At 41.6% G+C, this 16,340-nt stretch overlaps 1 protein-coding gene across 1 annotated transcript; it reads right to left on the bottom strand.

The window, feature by feature from the left end:
* Positions 1-2,295: 2,295 nt before the first annotated feature.
* Positions 2,296-13,380, bottom strand: FAM3B (FAM3 metabolism regulating signaling molecule B). Its single transcript, XM_054290069.1, has 8 exons — positions 13,353-13,380; positions 8,870-9,007; positions 7,988-8,111; positions 7,261-7,319; positions 5,742-5,792; positions 4,967-5,054; positions 4,096-4,228; positions 2,296-2,385 (listed from the first exon to the last, which is right to left on the bottom strand). Exons 1-8 carry the CDS (start codon positions 13,369-13,371, stop codon positions 2,296-2,298), a joined length of 702 nt encoding a protein of 233 aa, XP_054146044.1. The 5' UTR covers positions 13,372-13,380.
* Between the last annotated feature and the right edge of the window lie 2,960 nt (positions 13,381-16,340).

Genomic DNA, 16,340 nt, shown 5'->3' on the forward strand with positions numbered 1-16,340 from the left:
TTCCCAGCACTTTCCCAGCTCAGGAGAATGCAGGAAATCAGTTCCTACCTGCTTCTTGTGGTTGGCAACTCCACCTGGCATGGAGAACATTGACCTCCACCACTGCAGCTGTTGTTTTCCCCCCAGATTAAATTTTCAGAATTAGGATTCCATGAAAAAGCTTTTCACTTCTTCCTAGGAGGCAGTTCTTTTAAAACGGTTGAAATCGTGGGTGCAAAGTCAAAATTCTACTTTCAAACCAACCCTTAAAGATTGCTTCTAATCTGAAAAGTGATTGAAAAAGTGGCAAGTGATCACTTTTGCGTGATTTCTTCAGGTCAGACCATTGTCAAAGTACTTGAGAGTCCTCTTGCCATATTTAAATACTGTGTCATGAACAAATGAAAACAAAGCTGATGATGGCTATTGAGCACTGCAGATTATCAACACACTTCTGTCGAGCGCAGGTGACTCAGCTTCATCTCTGTAAAAGTGGAAACACCACGGGTTAAAGACCATTTTGCAGGAATTTGTGCTGTGAAAGGTTCTCAGAGTGATTTGATCTTTGTTTCAAATGAAAGAGCTGCAGCTTTTACTGTTGCAAAGAGTGGAACACTTGTACAGAGTGTGAAGAACAGAGCCAATGTAAAGCATGAGAATGTTGTACTTCACGGTAACTGCTAAACAGAAATTGAAATAAAATTTAATTGTTATTGATGTGAGATTAATTGTGGCCTGGAGCAGGAGGCAGTGGCTGTCAGACTCCACAGAGCTCAAGGGCTGTCTCAGAGCTTGGCACTCTTGAGCACTGCCAGCCATTAGCACTGTAATTATGTTATTTTTATAATTCAGGCATGTAGCAAAGGGTGATTATGATGCAAAGGAATAAATGTCCTGCCAGAAACACAAGCACCACCCAAAAAATTATTATTATTAAGAAGAATGACTTAATGTGGAAAAACATAGAAACAGCTATTGAAGTGCTCAGTTTGTACCAACCCCATCAGCAGCAAGGTGCTAAGGAGCAACCACTGAGTCTGCCAAAGTCAAATTGAGTCAGACTAATTTAAATGGATTTTTTTGGCAGTGTCCCTGAGCTATGGAGTAGTTTGCAAACCAGCAGCAGGAAACTTTAGGGATTGGTGAGAGGCACAACACCAGAAAGCTGCTGGGAGCACAGCAGTGACTACAGGTGGCAGACACAGTTGGAGATTTGAAGCTTTCAAGCTTCATTTGAAGTTGAAAGGGGCTTCAAGCAGGAACCACAGAACGAATGTTTTAATATCAAGAAAAAATGTAATGAAAGATTAAAACAGGTGGGTTCAGTCTAGGCAGGAGGGAGTAGATGAGGACAATCATCAGACACACCATGGAATGATATAAAAAGAATAGTGATGAGTTATTCTCCATGTAATTGGCTTGGTCCTTTTGGATTAATTCCATATGGTTGGGGAATAATTAGAATAACAGTGGAATGCTGCAGGAAGCAACTTAAGTTATGGAATCAGCCATATGGGAGATGTCTGAACCACAGGGGGACCAACACCACTTAAGACCAGTCCAGACACATGCTGTGCTTTAAAAAAGGGAAATTGAATAAATGTTTCTACAGCTTCCTTTCAATCATGTGTTTGATTCTATATTTAACATGAACAACCCTTAGGCTTGCATGAAGTCCCTACATTATTTAATATAATTTGAATTTAAAGGAAGAAAAAAGAATTAAATCAAACTATGTAGATTTGCAACCTAAATTTGGCAAAATAATTCAAGTAACTGGATCTTTACATGTTAGCATTGCTGTTCTGTGTTGCCAACATCACTAAAAGCAGCTCAACAAATGTGCCTGCTCTTGCCATTCTTTCTCTGAACAGAAGAATGTTATTAATAAACTGACATCAAAGTAATTTGCTGTATTGCAAACGGTTTTAGATTGCAATTTAGACTAAGTCCTGTTTGTGTATTAGTATTTAAAGGGAACCAAAAGAAAAGACATACAAAAAAGAAACAAGTAAAACCAAAGCCCTAAAAGTATTAATGACAATCTATACTTACTTTCACAAATCCTGGTATTTTATGACTGAGTTCCTGAACACTGCATTTCCAAACCAGACTATTTTATTTTCACTTCTTATCAAAATACCTGTTTGCTTTCAGATTAGCATAAAACCACAGTGTGCAAAGATAGTTTAAAAACTGTGCATTTGACTTGTTGTACAATTGGTGTTCATATGCTTACTGAGTTCTGGAGGCAATTCATTACAGTCATAGGTATAAAAATATAGAATTGTCTTTATTAATGAGGTATGCATTTGTTCAGATCAGGTCTCTTGGGATACAGCCCTCTATTTGGATTTCAGCTGGCCAGCCTTTGTATCTGTTCTTTGTCTGGTCAGAGTGGTTTATCTGTAAAAATAAAATAAATTTAAAAAAAAAATCAGTATCTAGTTTTTTCTATTTATATATTAGTTTCTCAAACCTTATACAAGAGGAGGGGGTAATGAAGGAGGATTGGGAAGTTGAGGAGAATGTTGCACATCTTGCTTAACATAATGGGCGAAGATTCTGCCAGTTCCTCTCTTACACGGAGTGCTTTATTTATTTCACAGATGGCTATCATGATATACACTAAACTGATTATCTTTGTCCAGCAGAAGCTCTGAAATGTGAAGAATATTGCAAAAATATTCTGCACCAACACAACCTAGGAGTGACCTGCTGGGAAAAAGCTCCATGGGGAAGGACCTGAGGACAATGAGCTGTCCGTGCCCAGCAGAGACCAACAAAGCCAACAGTGTCCTGGGATGCATTGGGATGGGCATTGCCAGCAGGTCAGGGCTGATGCTGCCCCTGTGCCCAGCCCTGGGGCACCTCTGGCTGCTGTGCCCAGCTCTGGCTCCTCAGCACAGCAGGGCCAGGAGCTCCTGGAGCTGAGCAAGGGCCTGGAGCAGCTCCGTGCCCAGGAAAGGCTGAGGGAGCTGGGGCTGCTCAGCCTGGAGAGGAGCCCCAGGGAGAGAGAGGGGCTCAGCCCTGCCTGGGCCTGCCTGGGCCTGTGGCTGTCCCTGTGTCTGTCCCTGGCTGTCCCTGTGTCTGTCCCTGTGTCTGTCCCTGGCTGTCCCTGTGTCTGTCCCTGTGTGCAGAGCTCAGAGCAGGCCCAGGCTCTGCTCCAGGCCCAGCAATGGCCCCAGAGCCACGGGCAGGGCCTGAGCCCAGCAATTCCCCTCACAGGAGGCCCAACTTCTGCCCTGGGCAGTGCCCAGCCCTGAGCAGAGACCAGAGGGGCTCTGGGGGCTCCTCCTGGGGACATTCCAGAGCCACCTGGACCCAGCCCTGTGCCCTGTGCTCTGGGACGGCCCTGCTGGAGCAGGGAGGTGGCACCAGGGACCCTCTGTTGGCCCTTCCAGTCTGACCATTCTTTGATCCAGTCATATTCTGGGAAAAGAACCCCACTGTGGAACTTTGACGAGGCTGTGGAGGGAATCAGCATTGTGGTATTTTTGGGGTCCCCAGGATGAAGGAGGAATTGAGAATCTGACTCCCTGTTCCTAGAAGGCTAATTTATTATTTTATGTACTTATATTAAAGAATGCTGTACTAAAACTATACTAAAGAATAGAGAAAGGTTACAGACAGAAGGCTTAACAAGATACTAATGAAAAACCTGTGACTCTCTCCAGAGTCCCAACACAGCTGGACTGTGATTGGTCATTAAGCAAAAACAATTCACATGTTGGATAAACAATCTCCAACCACATTCCAAAGCAGTAAACCCAGGAGAAGCAAACAAGATAATATTATTTTCATTTTTCTTGGAGGCTTCTCAGCTTCCCAGGACAGAAATCCTGGCAAAGGGATTTTTCAGAAAACATGACAGTGACACACCATCATCAAAGGACCTGAACTCTGTGTTGGGTTTTCTCATTTCTGTCTGCCTCAGTCACATGATGAGCACGACTGGGCTTACAGAAACTCAACACAGCAAGGGCACAGATGCAAACAGAAATCTCTGTGAAAAACAGTATCTTTAGTCTTCCTGGAACCTGTGGGCAAGGTATTCCCAAAGTTTTTGGTTTTGATATACACACAAATATAAAGTGAAAATGAAACAAATCTGACCTTTTCTTTTTGGATATAATCTGGCAGAGTGAAGTCTTTGGCAGCTATAAAAACCCAACTTGATCTGAACTTTATAGTCTTTATTTCTTTACTTCCCAGTTCTTCCAATAATTTTTTGGCCTCATCTTTCAACCTAGGAAAACGTGATGAAAAAATGAGTGTTAAAAAAATGAGTGTTCACATTCAGGATGTGAAAAATTATGAAAAAGATCATGGCTGATTCATACTTAACATTCAGCATTAAGCCTGCAGAAGCAAAAATTAGATTTAAATAGTCCTGAGAGCTGTGGTAGCAGCATGACATTGAATTCACAGAGAGAATTGAATTTATCAAATTTTTTCCTTCTCAGTAAGTGACTGATGATAATACAACCTGTTTGTAATAGCATAGCAGAAAGGAAAATGTATATCAAATACTGTCTGGTGCTTCAATCCTTCCTAAATAAGGACAAGGGTATCAAACATGGATTAAGCATTTTCCTGAATAATACCATATTATGAATGGAGCTAAAAATTCCCAAAGATTCAAAAGCACCTGAAAAATCAGATTATGATGGTAGAAGGAATGCACACTAGAGACATCATAATTGGAGGTGTGGATAAATAACATTTCAGAGTAAAGAAGATTGTGACCCAGAGGTAACAGCAAAATTTGGAGTGCTTTTAAACAACATAATATCTACCCATCCTAGGGAGCACCAACACACAGATATGTGCAATCATGGAAAAGTCATGGAATTAAAACTTTTAGACAAGAAGTGAGAGAACAACTCTGATTGTAGAATGGAATTTACCATTCCTTTACACCAATTCCCAACATGAATTTTCCAGCTTTTCACCTCTCTGCCCCGCAGGCTCCATAACCTCCTACCTGGTGCTGCCATCATCTTGAGTGGCCATCAGAAGGAGGGTCCCTTCTGGTGCTTTCCTGATGAAATCCATCATCTCCCCTGAGTGGTCTGTGGAGTCATAATAACACAAATTATTAGAATAACAGAATAAGCAGAATAACACAGCTGGTTATTCCTGGCACACACATCACATTCCTACTCATGCACCCACAGTCACCAGCATTTTTATGGAATCAGGGAATCACCTTCCAGTGCCTCAGAGCATTCTGGTTCTCCTCACTAATAGGGAAGGAAATTTGCCATTCAACGTATAGAAAATGTGTTAAAAGCTATTCTTAAAGTAGATAATCTTTCCAGCTATGTGGATTGATGTTAAGAGACAGATAAGCAAATTTCCTATGATGATTTTATAACTAAAATAAAACAAGATATGGCAGGAAAAGGAATTTTGCTGAGTGAAGTTATCTGGATGTCATATCTGGTTAAGTGCTATTTCTACCAGACTGAAATAATGGAGACCAAAGAAAAAGACAAAACAAAAAAGGGGAAAAGAACAAGATAATTTAACAAAGAAGATCATTAACTATCTCAACCAACAGGAGAAATTCAGCTTTTCAGGCTAAATTTGTCATCATATCTGGCCAGAACATATTTTCTGAATACAGCAGCTGTTTGTTTCTAGCTGATCCCTGTTGAGAATACAAAGTCAAACAGGAAAGAGGAGGATAATTACATGAATCTGTCTTTTCTTAACGCAGAAACACTAACAAAAGCTCTGTTGGACTCTTTTCTTACCTCTTGCCCACATTTCAAAAAATTTTGTCGAAATGAGTTTTCCTGTTTTATCTGTAATTAAAAAAAAATCTAAATATGAGCAAATATTATTTTATTCAATAGGCAAACCTAGAATTTTCAGCTAAAGCTAGACATCCCTAATTTTGAGTATTATTTGGCTTCTTGTGTTTCAGTTCTTAAATTGGAAGAAATATGAAATAATAAGTTTAAGATTTGGGGAGAATATTTTGTTTTGCATGGTCTCCGAATCATCAAAAGTGACTAAATATTTTTATTTCTTCTTATTCAAAATAATTTTCTTGTGTGTGCTTCCATGTTTTTATATCTAAATATACTATAATAGGTCACAGCTGTAGATAGGAAAATTGGTTAAGCCTAAGACTATTTGAATGAGCTTAATTCTATTCTGTGCAGTGTTTGAGATGTTTAACCTTTCATCCATAAGGCACTAATTAAGAACATTCATTATCTTGCCTGATCTAATTAGTGGACATGTAAAAAAATATATTTTGCTACAGACTGGTGCAGGATAATGGACAGATTTACCTGCTCTATTTGCTACCATCTTGCTTGTGCATTCAAGATGAGTATTTCTCCTCTTACTTTCATTTTAAACTCATTTTTGTATTTTATACCCAGGAAAGATTTTATGATTGTTGGAAAAAAAGGGGCAGTAGTTTACTGGGGAAAAATTTGTAATAGATTCTTGTCAGTGGTTAATTTAATCCTCAGCAAAATCATACAAGTTTAGACAAAGTCAAGATCTTGCTTAGCAATAGTGAGACAAAAAAAATTAAAATATAAGTGTTTTGTGATCAAAGCCAGCTTGACTGTGCCTGTAAACTCCCTTTTTATCCCCTCTTCCACAAGATTTAGGCATTCATTTTTTTCCTGGACCCATTATTGAATACACTGCACTTCATCACCCTTCCCATTCATCTAAATCAAAATTTAGGATTTAGGTGCCTCCAAACCTAGAATAAAGCACACCTGCTGCTTCCAGGGCTTTTACTGTAAGCAAATGGCAGTTTAATATTAATTAAAATTTGAGTTTGTCTTTCTATATCCTGAACAAGTCTGGAAAAGGAATTTGTACCATGGCTACACCTTGAGGCAGAACTATAGCTCTCAGTTCCTGCCTCCCCCTTATCAGTGAGCAGCAGATATAATTTATCAAGGACTGAAGTTGAAAGCTGAGTCCTGCTGCTGGAGATCACAGATATTCTCGCTGTACTACAAGTCTTTTGTCTAATAAAATACATCTAGGTGCACATTTTCTATGCTGTTTTCCTCTATTGATTATGAACATGTCTCTTTTGTTTACCCAGAAGACTGTTTTTATCACACAGATTTGTTTTTCTTACATTCATGTGAATCAGGTTTGCAATATTTTCCTTTCCCTTCCATACTAGCTGGTAAAAAACCCCACAAAACAAAATATCCAATCCCCCCACGAACACGGGTAATTTATTGCAGTACAAAAGTATGTGTCTCTTTAACATTTTTTTCCCTTACTTACAATTCACAATGGCAATGATTATGCCACTTTCAGCTTCATAATTCCCTTCATTTATAAACCTGGAATTGAAATAAATACAATATCAGTAAAAGACACCTGTCCAGAAGCTCTGTGCAAAGTTATGTTTACCAGTGCGAAGTAATTTTCTGATACTTATATTTTCTTCAGTTATTTAATTCAAAACTCTATTGTAAACAAGAGCTTAAAAATCTTGCACAGCGTATCAGTAAGTTTCGTTCAACAATGACTCTTTCAAAATGAGCCAGATCAAGAAAATATTTCACACATTTGCAGCCAGGAAGATAAAGGAGGAAAAAAACCCCAAACAAACAAGATGAGGTGTTTTTGTGACTGTACTCTCTGTGGATTATGTCTCCAGGAAAGGTCACTGCAAGGTTTTGAAGTTATTTCACCTGTCCAGTTTGAAAAGCTGTGAAAGAATCTGACTTTCAGAAGGTGCTGAGCAGTCAGAATTCTGTAAATCCTGCACCATGAAAATTAAAAATCCTGCTGAAAACTAACAATTGTCTGCAGCTTATATAGAAGAACAAAGAAAATCACTGGAGATTAGGTTAAAAAAAAAAAAAAGAAAAATACTTAAATACTGGCAGATAAATTCTGAAGTTTTCCACCAGAATGGAGCCCCTGGTAGGAGCTCAGTTGCTGCTACTAAACCCAAACACTTTTAAAAGCACTGGCTTAGGTGTAAAGTTAGAATGGTACTCACTCCTCATCCTCAAAACAAATTTTAGGCCTCCTGTGTTTGGCACCACCACTGAGGATGCGATAGACAAAGTTCCCAGGTGGGCAGGGAGCCCAGAGGCCACACTTCTGCCTTCTGGGGGCTGGGGCTGCAACAGCAAAGAGGAAAAAATGTTTTATTGGATGCTGCATGAACAATTTCAACATGGGATGAACCACCTAAAGCCAACCTGCTGAACTCAAACATCTGAACGCAGAATCCTGGGATTGTGGCAGCTTCATCACAGGTTGGTTTGGGCTGCAAGTTATCACTGATTCCAAAGAGGTATAATCCAAAAAACTTGAAAATAAGATAATTATTATCTGCTATTCCACATAACAGGAAACAAGAGCTACCAGGATGAAGGTTTCCTACCAACAGCTTGAAGTGAATAGTTATCATTCTTATTTTAAGCCCTTTTTTCACACAATAACTTAGTCATAGAATGACAAAAATATACACAGTAAACCACCTGGTCAGAGTAGAGCTAAAAAATAATGAGAATTTACTTACAAAGTTTAGTTAGTGGTTCAGCTGTTTATCATAAATATAAATTACGTGTAATAGAAACAAAGCTGCAGCTTTGCACTCTTTTGCCCACAAATAAATTAGTTGTTCTTACATCAGTGCTCAAATAATTACTTTTGTACATTTGCAAAACTAGGCTGACATTGTGTTTCTTCAAAAACAATGTCTAAGAAAAGGTTTAGCTTTGCTTTAATTAACTTTACAGTCAACTTCACTCTTATAATAGCACATACCAAATGATTCCTTAGCTAACAAGCCATTTATTATTTAGCACATAAACACACAATATCAGATACAGTATAAGAAAGAAAAAAAAAAGAAATAAATACAACAACATACCCCTCAACACTGGTTTCTTTCCAATCTCTTGAAGTGCAGCAATAGATACTGTATTTTGGGGTACATGAACAGCAAGAAAGTATCCCAAATACCAAGCAGCCAAGGATGCCAACAGGAATCCAAATAATCTCAGAACAACTGTGAAGGAGAAAATAAAAAGGATAAAAACCCACCCAACAAAAAACATAAAAATGTTTTCAGAGCAACACAAAAAATCTTGTTATTTTTTTCTGGCACTGCTACCCAAACTGGCTGGTTTTTGTTTGATTCACTGTGCTAACCACAGCCTTCAGAGATGTGGCAATGGAGTATTAGGTGAATTCCTATCTCCAAGGACAACCCCTTTTGTTTCTAAAACTTGATCTTCAAGCAGAAAATTCCCCCAATCACTCTCTTCTATGCACATCCATAGCACCTCAAAGAAACACAAAGTTTAACTCAATCCTTGTAGGATTTTTGACTCTGAAAAGTAAATACTGGGTACTACAGAGGTGTTTTGCAGTTACTGTTGATTTTTTGAGACATGCAAACACTTCAGGAATTGTTTTAAATACTGAGCAAGCAGGGAATTTTCTGCACCCACATTTTTAACATGCTGGGTAAAAACAGCATAGCCCAAACAATCCCCTTCACACAATGAGCTCTCACTGCATTCACAGAATCACAGAATGATCTGGGTTGGGAGGGACCCTCAATCTAATTAATTAATTTAATTTGCCCTTCTTTCAATGAGCAGGGAATTCTTCCGCTGCATCAGGCTGCTCAGAGCCCTGCCCAGCCTGACCTTGGGTATTTCCAGGGATGGGACAGCCACCTCCTTCCTGGATAACCCGTGCCAGTGTTTTAGCACCTTGTTGTGGAAGGCTTCCTCCTCCTATTAAATATCTGCTTTTCCTCAACACCAGAAGTGCTGATGGCTTTCCTGATGAAACACACCACCTAATTTATTATGCTAAAGTAGGAAATATTACACTGCAGCAGTGGAATAGGTTGTTTTAGAGGCATGAGTCACTTCCTGATCTTCAAAGAACCATCCTTCAAAACAAGGGTCTGTTAAAGTGAAAGTTATTCATTTTGTAGTCCTGAAAACTGATTTCAAAAGGACCAATGTCCAAAACTATGCAGTATGTTTACTTTGCCAGCTCTCTAGAAAATATCTTGTATTATCCAGTCTGAACCTTCCTTATAACTGTTTACACTCATGAGATAATTCTCTCCTTTCCTTGTTTGAACTGCCTTTTATAAACATTAAGATTTCTGCCCTACCCTTTCTCTAGAATAAGGCCAGATTTTTCACTTGTCTTCCTCAAGTCCTGTTTTGCAATTTCTGCTACTCCTGTGAATTCTGCCCAATTGGTCTGCATCCAAATTCTGAAAAATTCTGTTATTCTAGTTATTCATGCCAGAAGGAACTTTGATTTTTTTTTCCATAAGAGCAGACTTTATTCACACAGGTTCTGTTGATAATCTACCATAAAGACAGATTTTTTCCTCTCTAGCTACTCCCTCTTTGTATTTCTCCACGTGGTTATTCCTGCATTCTCCCAGCTTTAAAAATAAGAAGCCCAATGAAACATTGCAGAAACATTTGTGTGACTGCAGGGAAAATATTGTGAAAACTTACTGTGTTTTCATCAAAGGAATAAGCTTGAGTAAGTAATGTAATGGATCTTCAGCTATTATGAATTTCCCTACGTATTACTCATGAGAAATCTCTCACTCCACCACGAGTAGTGGTGCAAACCCACACTAAAATAATACTGAAATTACTCTGACATGTCATTTGAGCAGTAATGTGAGCACAAACACTGACAAAGTCCACATGCACAAATCAGGAAGCTACTGGAACCAAGCAGAATGACCTTAGCTCTTTTTCAATATTAAAAAAATTTATCAGATTTATGCACAAAATATATTTCATTAATACAGGAGGCCAAGTCACAAGTATCAAAGACAAAACCCTGGAAGAATGAAGGGAAAATGACAATTTTATTGAGAGATTTTAGTGACTATTTCTGGGGACAGGATGGGGCGTGGTGCATTGCAATGTATTTGCACTATTTTTCATCATTATTATGGAGCAACTGTTGCAAAACAGGCTTAACAGTGCAGCCTTTTATCTAAATAGAAGAGAAAGTACAATGTCTAACTGCTGTTATGCCTGATGTTCCCTGGTGGAAATCATGGAACAGATTATCCTGAGTGTGATCACGTGGCACAAACATGATAACCAAGGGACCAGCAAGGGTTTAGGAAAGGCAGGTCCTGCCTGACCAACCTGATCTCCTTTTCTGACCCCCCTGGGGGATGTGGGGAAGGCTGTGGATGTTGTGTGCCTGGACTTCAGCAAAACCTTTGACACCATCTCCCACACATCTGGAAAAGCTGCAGCCCGGGCCTGGACAGGTGCATCTTCCCTGGGTTAAGAATTATCTGCTCAAGGGGTGTTGGGGGATGGTGCCACACCCAGTCCTGAGTGGTGTCCTCCAGGATCAATTCTGGGGCTGGTCAGGTTCAATGCCTTTATTGATGATCTGGGTGAGGGGATCAAGGGATCAACTGCACACTCAGTTTGCAGACAACACGAGGTTGGGTGGGAGTGTTGATCTGCTGGAGGGCAGGAAGGCTCTGCAAAGGGATCTGAACAGGCTGGATCAATGGGCTGAGGCTTGGATCACGAACAGGGTGGCCACAGGAGCAGGACCTGCCTGTATTGGGCACTGGTGAGGCCACACCTCGAGTCCTGTTTCCAGTTCCGGGCTGCTCACCACAAGAAAGGCATTGAGGGCCTGGAGTGTGCCAGAACGGAGCTGGGCAGGGGCTGGAGCCCCAGGAGGGGCTGAGGGAGCTGGAAGGGGCTGAGGCTGGAGCAAAGGAGGCTCAGGGGCCCTTGTGGCTCTGCACAAGGCCCTGCCAGGAGGGCACAGCCGGGGGGTCGGGCTCTGCTGCCAGGGAACAGGGACAGGAGCAGAGGGAGCGGCCTCAGGCTGGGCCAGGGCAGGCTCAGCTGGGACAGCAGCAGCAATTTGCCCATGGAAAGGGAGCTCAGGCCTTGGCAGGGGCTGCCCAGGGAGCTTTGCAGTGCCCATCCCTGCAGGAGTGAAAGAAACAACTGGTTGTGGCACTCAGTGCTGCTCTCCATTTCACAGAGTGGTGATCAATCAAAGGCTGGATTTGATGATCTTGGAGGTTTTTCCCAACCTAAATAGTTCTGTGAACCTATAATATATTCTGTATTTTATTTAGAACACAAGCTTCTTAAAAGTTTTTTGAAATATGCCTTTTAAGGCTCAATAGATTTCCCAATTCTCCTGCATAGTTTGTACCTTTTAAAGCTCACAGAATATTTTCACTGCCAACCAACTTTTGATTTTGCTTTTTGGGACTCAGAAGGCATCAAGAGACCTCACTGACCCAAATTGCTGGGTCCAGCTGGCTCTCTTAAGTTTACTGAGGTTATTTATCCTGCACACATACATTCATTTTTGGGTTTCTCCACAGTGCAAACCTCTACACAGTTAACAGCAAAGCCATAAGCTCAGACAAAGTTAAGGTAATCGAGAGCACAATAAAGCACAATAAAGCACAAAGTGCAGCCTGCATGCAGGGAAGGCAGACTGTGCTCTTGTTGATATTGGAGGCTGTGTTTGCTCAGCACCAAGGAGCACCATGGGGACACTGAGCTGCAGAGGTGTTGCTGTGCCTCCCTCATTCCATTTCTGCCATGGAGGAGCTCCCTGAGAGTTCCATCTTGTCACTGTCATGAGGCAGGGACACTCACGATACTCACAGTGCCAGGCAGAGGAGGTGGCAGAGAGAAGCCAGGAGGAAGGACAGTCAGGATGGAGGTGTGGCAGGACATGTAAAACAGCAGAGCATAAGGAAAAATGACAGAATCACAGATTATCCCGAGTTTAAAGGGACCCACAAGGATCATCCAGTCCAACCCCAACAATCCCACCCTGTGCCTGAGAGCATTGTCCAAACCCTTACAGAGCTCTGTCAAGTTCAGTGCTCCCTTCTTCCCTGGGGAGCTGCGCAGTACCCAACCACCCTCTGGGTGAAAAACCCTTCCCTAAAATCCTAATATCTCCCTATCCTACTATCTCCTCTCCCCTGAGAGAGTTTCCTGCCCTTCCCTCGTGTCCTGTGTCAGTATTTCCACCTTTCAGCAGCTCCTCATTTCCCTCGACCCTCAGGTGCCTCTTGGCAACAACTCAATCACTAAATGCGAGCCCAGTGCTGGGTTATTCTGTATTTAGCTGATCCCAAACCCCCACGCAGCCACACCTCGCTAACACACACGCAGCGGGGCTTGAACACAGGAAAAAAACTAAAAAAATGAGGATATATTTAAGACTCGAGCATGACTTATTCCAGACTAAGAGCTGGGGTTTGAGCCAGCATCAGCCCTCTCGCCCCTTCCCCTTGGCCATGGGGGTCTCATCCCGCCCGGAGCGGCTCCGGGGCGCATCCTACTCACAGTGCCGGGTCAGCTTCATTATTCCTCCTCCTCCTCCTCTTCCTCCTGCCCGTCCCTCTCGCAGCCTTCCCCTGCCAGCACCGGGAAGACAGCGGGAAGGGGAGCGGCCGCCTGTAAGCGCCGCACCGCCCCGTTAAACAACTTTAAATTATTCTGCTCAGAGAGCACCCAGCTGGCCCGCGGGACAGGAGAGCACATGTGCCACTCATTTCCTTCTTTTTCCTTTTCCTTTCCTTTCCCCCTCATCCTTCCCTTTCCCCTTTCCTTTCCTTTCCTTTCCTTTCCTTTCCTTTCTTCCCCTCTGTCTTTTTTCTCTTTCTTTCCTTTCTCTCTTTCTCTCTCTCTTTTCTCTTTCTTTCCTTTCTCTCTCTCTTTTCTCTTTCTTTCCTTTCTCTCTTTCTCCCTTCCTTCTTTTCCCTTCTCCTTTCCTTCTGTGCTGTGGGTCCTCACAGATCATCTGCTCCCAACCCCACTTCCATGGCCAGGGAACGTCCCCCTGTATCAGGTTACTCAGGCTTAGGACACTTCAGGAATGGGGCAGCGCCCCACCACCCTCACAAGGAAGAATTTCTTCCTAATATCCAACCTAAACCTACTCTCTTTGAGTTTGGATCCATTCTCTAGGTGAACCAGTTATTTTTGAGTCTGTTGAACCTAAGCCAGGGCTTTTTCAATTGGAAACCCCTCCTCCTTTTTCCACCCTTTGTCACAGCTCTGGGATGACACAATTTCCAACATGAGCCTATCCTTGGCTCATCTTTTCTTGTGTACCAGGTGTTGTGCACCATCACCAGGGGGTTTCCTTCCTGCTGGGCTAGCTCGGTCACTAATTTTCATTTAGAAAACTGTGGTGTGACCACAGTTTTCTCCGTGTCTGGATTGAAGGCACTTGAGACAGTAATTCATGTTCACACTCAGGTGTTTATTATTTCTTATCAGTAAAACAGTCTCACTACTGTGAGTTCTGCAGCTTTTCATTAGAAGGCACAAAATGGCAACAATCTCTTGGTACAAGGGCTTTTAAGACTAAACTATCCAATGAAGAACTGACACCTGGATTATTTTCCCTTTTAACCCAATAACTGATCCCACAGAGCTGCAATGGGGACTTTTCTGCCCAATTACAAAATGCCACCCAAACCCATGGAGAAGGAGGAAGAAGCAGCATGAAGAAGAAACCCAGGACAACACCCTGTGCCCTCCATCTTGCTGCCATCCACAACACACTAAAAATCCCAAATTTCTCACCAAGTGATACACCTACACTGCTCTCTATAATCTATTTCACACTTTTGTGGATTCCAGTCTATCTTGAAGTTTAGGAAACTTTCTCCATGACTGAGCGTCAGAGTCAGTGCTGCCCTGAGCACTGGGTTTCCACAGAAAACCACTCAAACGACTCTGTGATTCTGCAGTTGCCCTTAAAACCTCTCAGATTTAGTTTCCACTAAGCTCTTTCATTCCCTCTGCATCTAATGATGCACAAGAATGATATTTAGCTCAGCAAACAGATGAATAAATCCTGCAGGAGGGCTCATATAGGAACTGCAGCCAGAGTGGGGCTTTTGCATTCCTCCCAGGGCACTGCTGAAAGCCATAAATGTTTGCAGTCCCTGCAGGAGAAGTGTTTCTTGTCCTTGTCTGTGAGTTGTATATTATAATATCCTGTAAATTGCAGGTAAAACCTAAGGGAGTAATTGCTGCAGGTTATTTTCAAATGTACTGGAGCTTGCAAATGAAAAAGCAACGTCCCACAAAACCTGGGTGTGTGAATAATTAAAGAGGTAACATGGGACAAATAAACTTAAGCAATGAGAAGCATTGGACAGAAAGTAAAAAGAGTTATGAGGTGGCAAGAGGAAGATGAGGACAACCTTAGTCTCTGACATACTTTTTAAAATATGAAGTTACTTCTGCAGGAAGTGTTAACCTGCATAAGAAAATGATGCCTCTGTTAATAAATGATTGAAACTGTTGAAGACTGCACTTCTAGCCCTTAAAGTAATAATAATCCAGCTCTAAACCCAAAACATGGTGTGGTAACCATATGAAAAATTCATGTCTTTTTATTAAAGCAAGGAATATTAACTAGGAGTTGGGATAATCTAATTTTGAAATAAATTTATTGTTTGAGTAGTGGTGGGTCACAGATTCCATACGGAAAAAATTTAAGCCCTTAGGAACTTTGTCACCACCTCAATACAGTGAAAAACCCACTTCACTGGCCATCAGTGGCTATAGGAAAAAATGAAATTTTGCCTGCTTTTACCCACAAGAAAAGTGTAGCAGTTTCTTTTTAATTACTGCCTAAACTACATGGAATTACACCCAGGCATTTGCTTCAAATCCTGGTTTGCTGGGCTGCCAAATCCCAGGGACCCAGTGACTGAGGGGATTTTAAGGATGCCTAAGGACAAGGAAAATCTAAAATGTTTTACTTCATGTATCTCTTTTGTATCTGCAAAAAAACCCCAAGCTACACTTCTTTCTTTAGTGATTAATCAAAGATGTGGGGTGCAGAACCCTTCTGAAGGGTCGTTTCTGATTTCATCCTGCAGGCATTCATTCTGTAATTTGAAATCTTAAGGGAAAAACTTACAAAATATTAATCTGCACTCTCAATTCCTGTGAGGCTCTGAGACCCTTTAGTGATAAGCAGGACAGGAAATCTACTCAGGAAACAAATGATACCGAATGGAGCAGCTGAGTGCATCTACAGGGTCTTACTCTTGTCTTATCACCACAAAACCCAGTCAGCAGAGGAGGTTTATGGTCTAACCCAGTTAAAACTGCACCAGCCAGTTCCTGCTTGCCCTTTGAGCCGTGGCACCAACAGAGAGATTTTCTGCATCCACCTCACTTGGCTGACAAATGAGCAGAAGTGTCACGCCAGCCCTTGTAAGAATTTAATTTGTGTTTTCTGCTTGCCCACAAATGGCCAGCAGTGGATTTCCCGTCCTGCCAGAACAAGTTCAAAGAATTTAATGA

This window comes from Melozone crissalis, unplaced genomic scaffold (genome assembly GCF_028551555.1).
Source record: "Melozone crissalis strain CALT ecotype California unplaced genomic scaffold, PUWL_Pcris_2 ptg000075l_1, whole genome shotgun sequence".
NCBI classification, from domain to species: domain Eukaryota; kingdom Metazoa; phylum Chordata; class Aves; order Passeriformes; family Passerellidae; genus Melozone; species Melozone crissalis.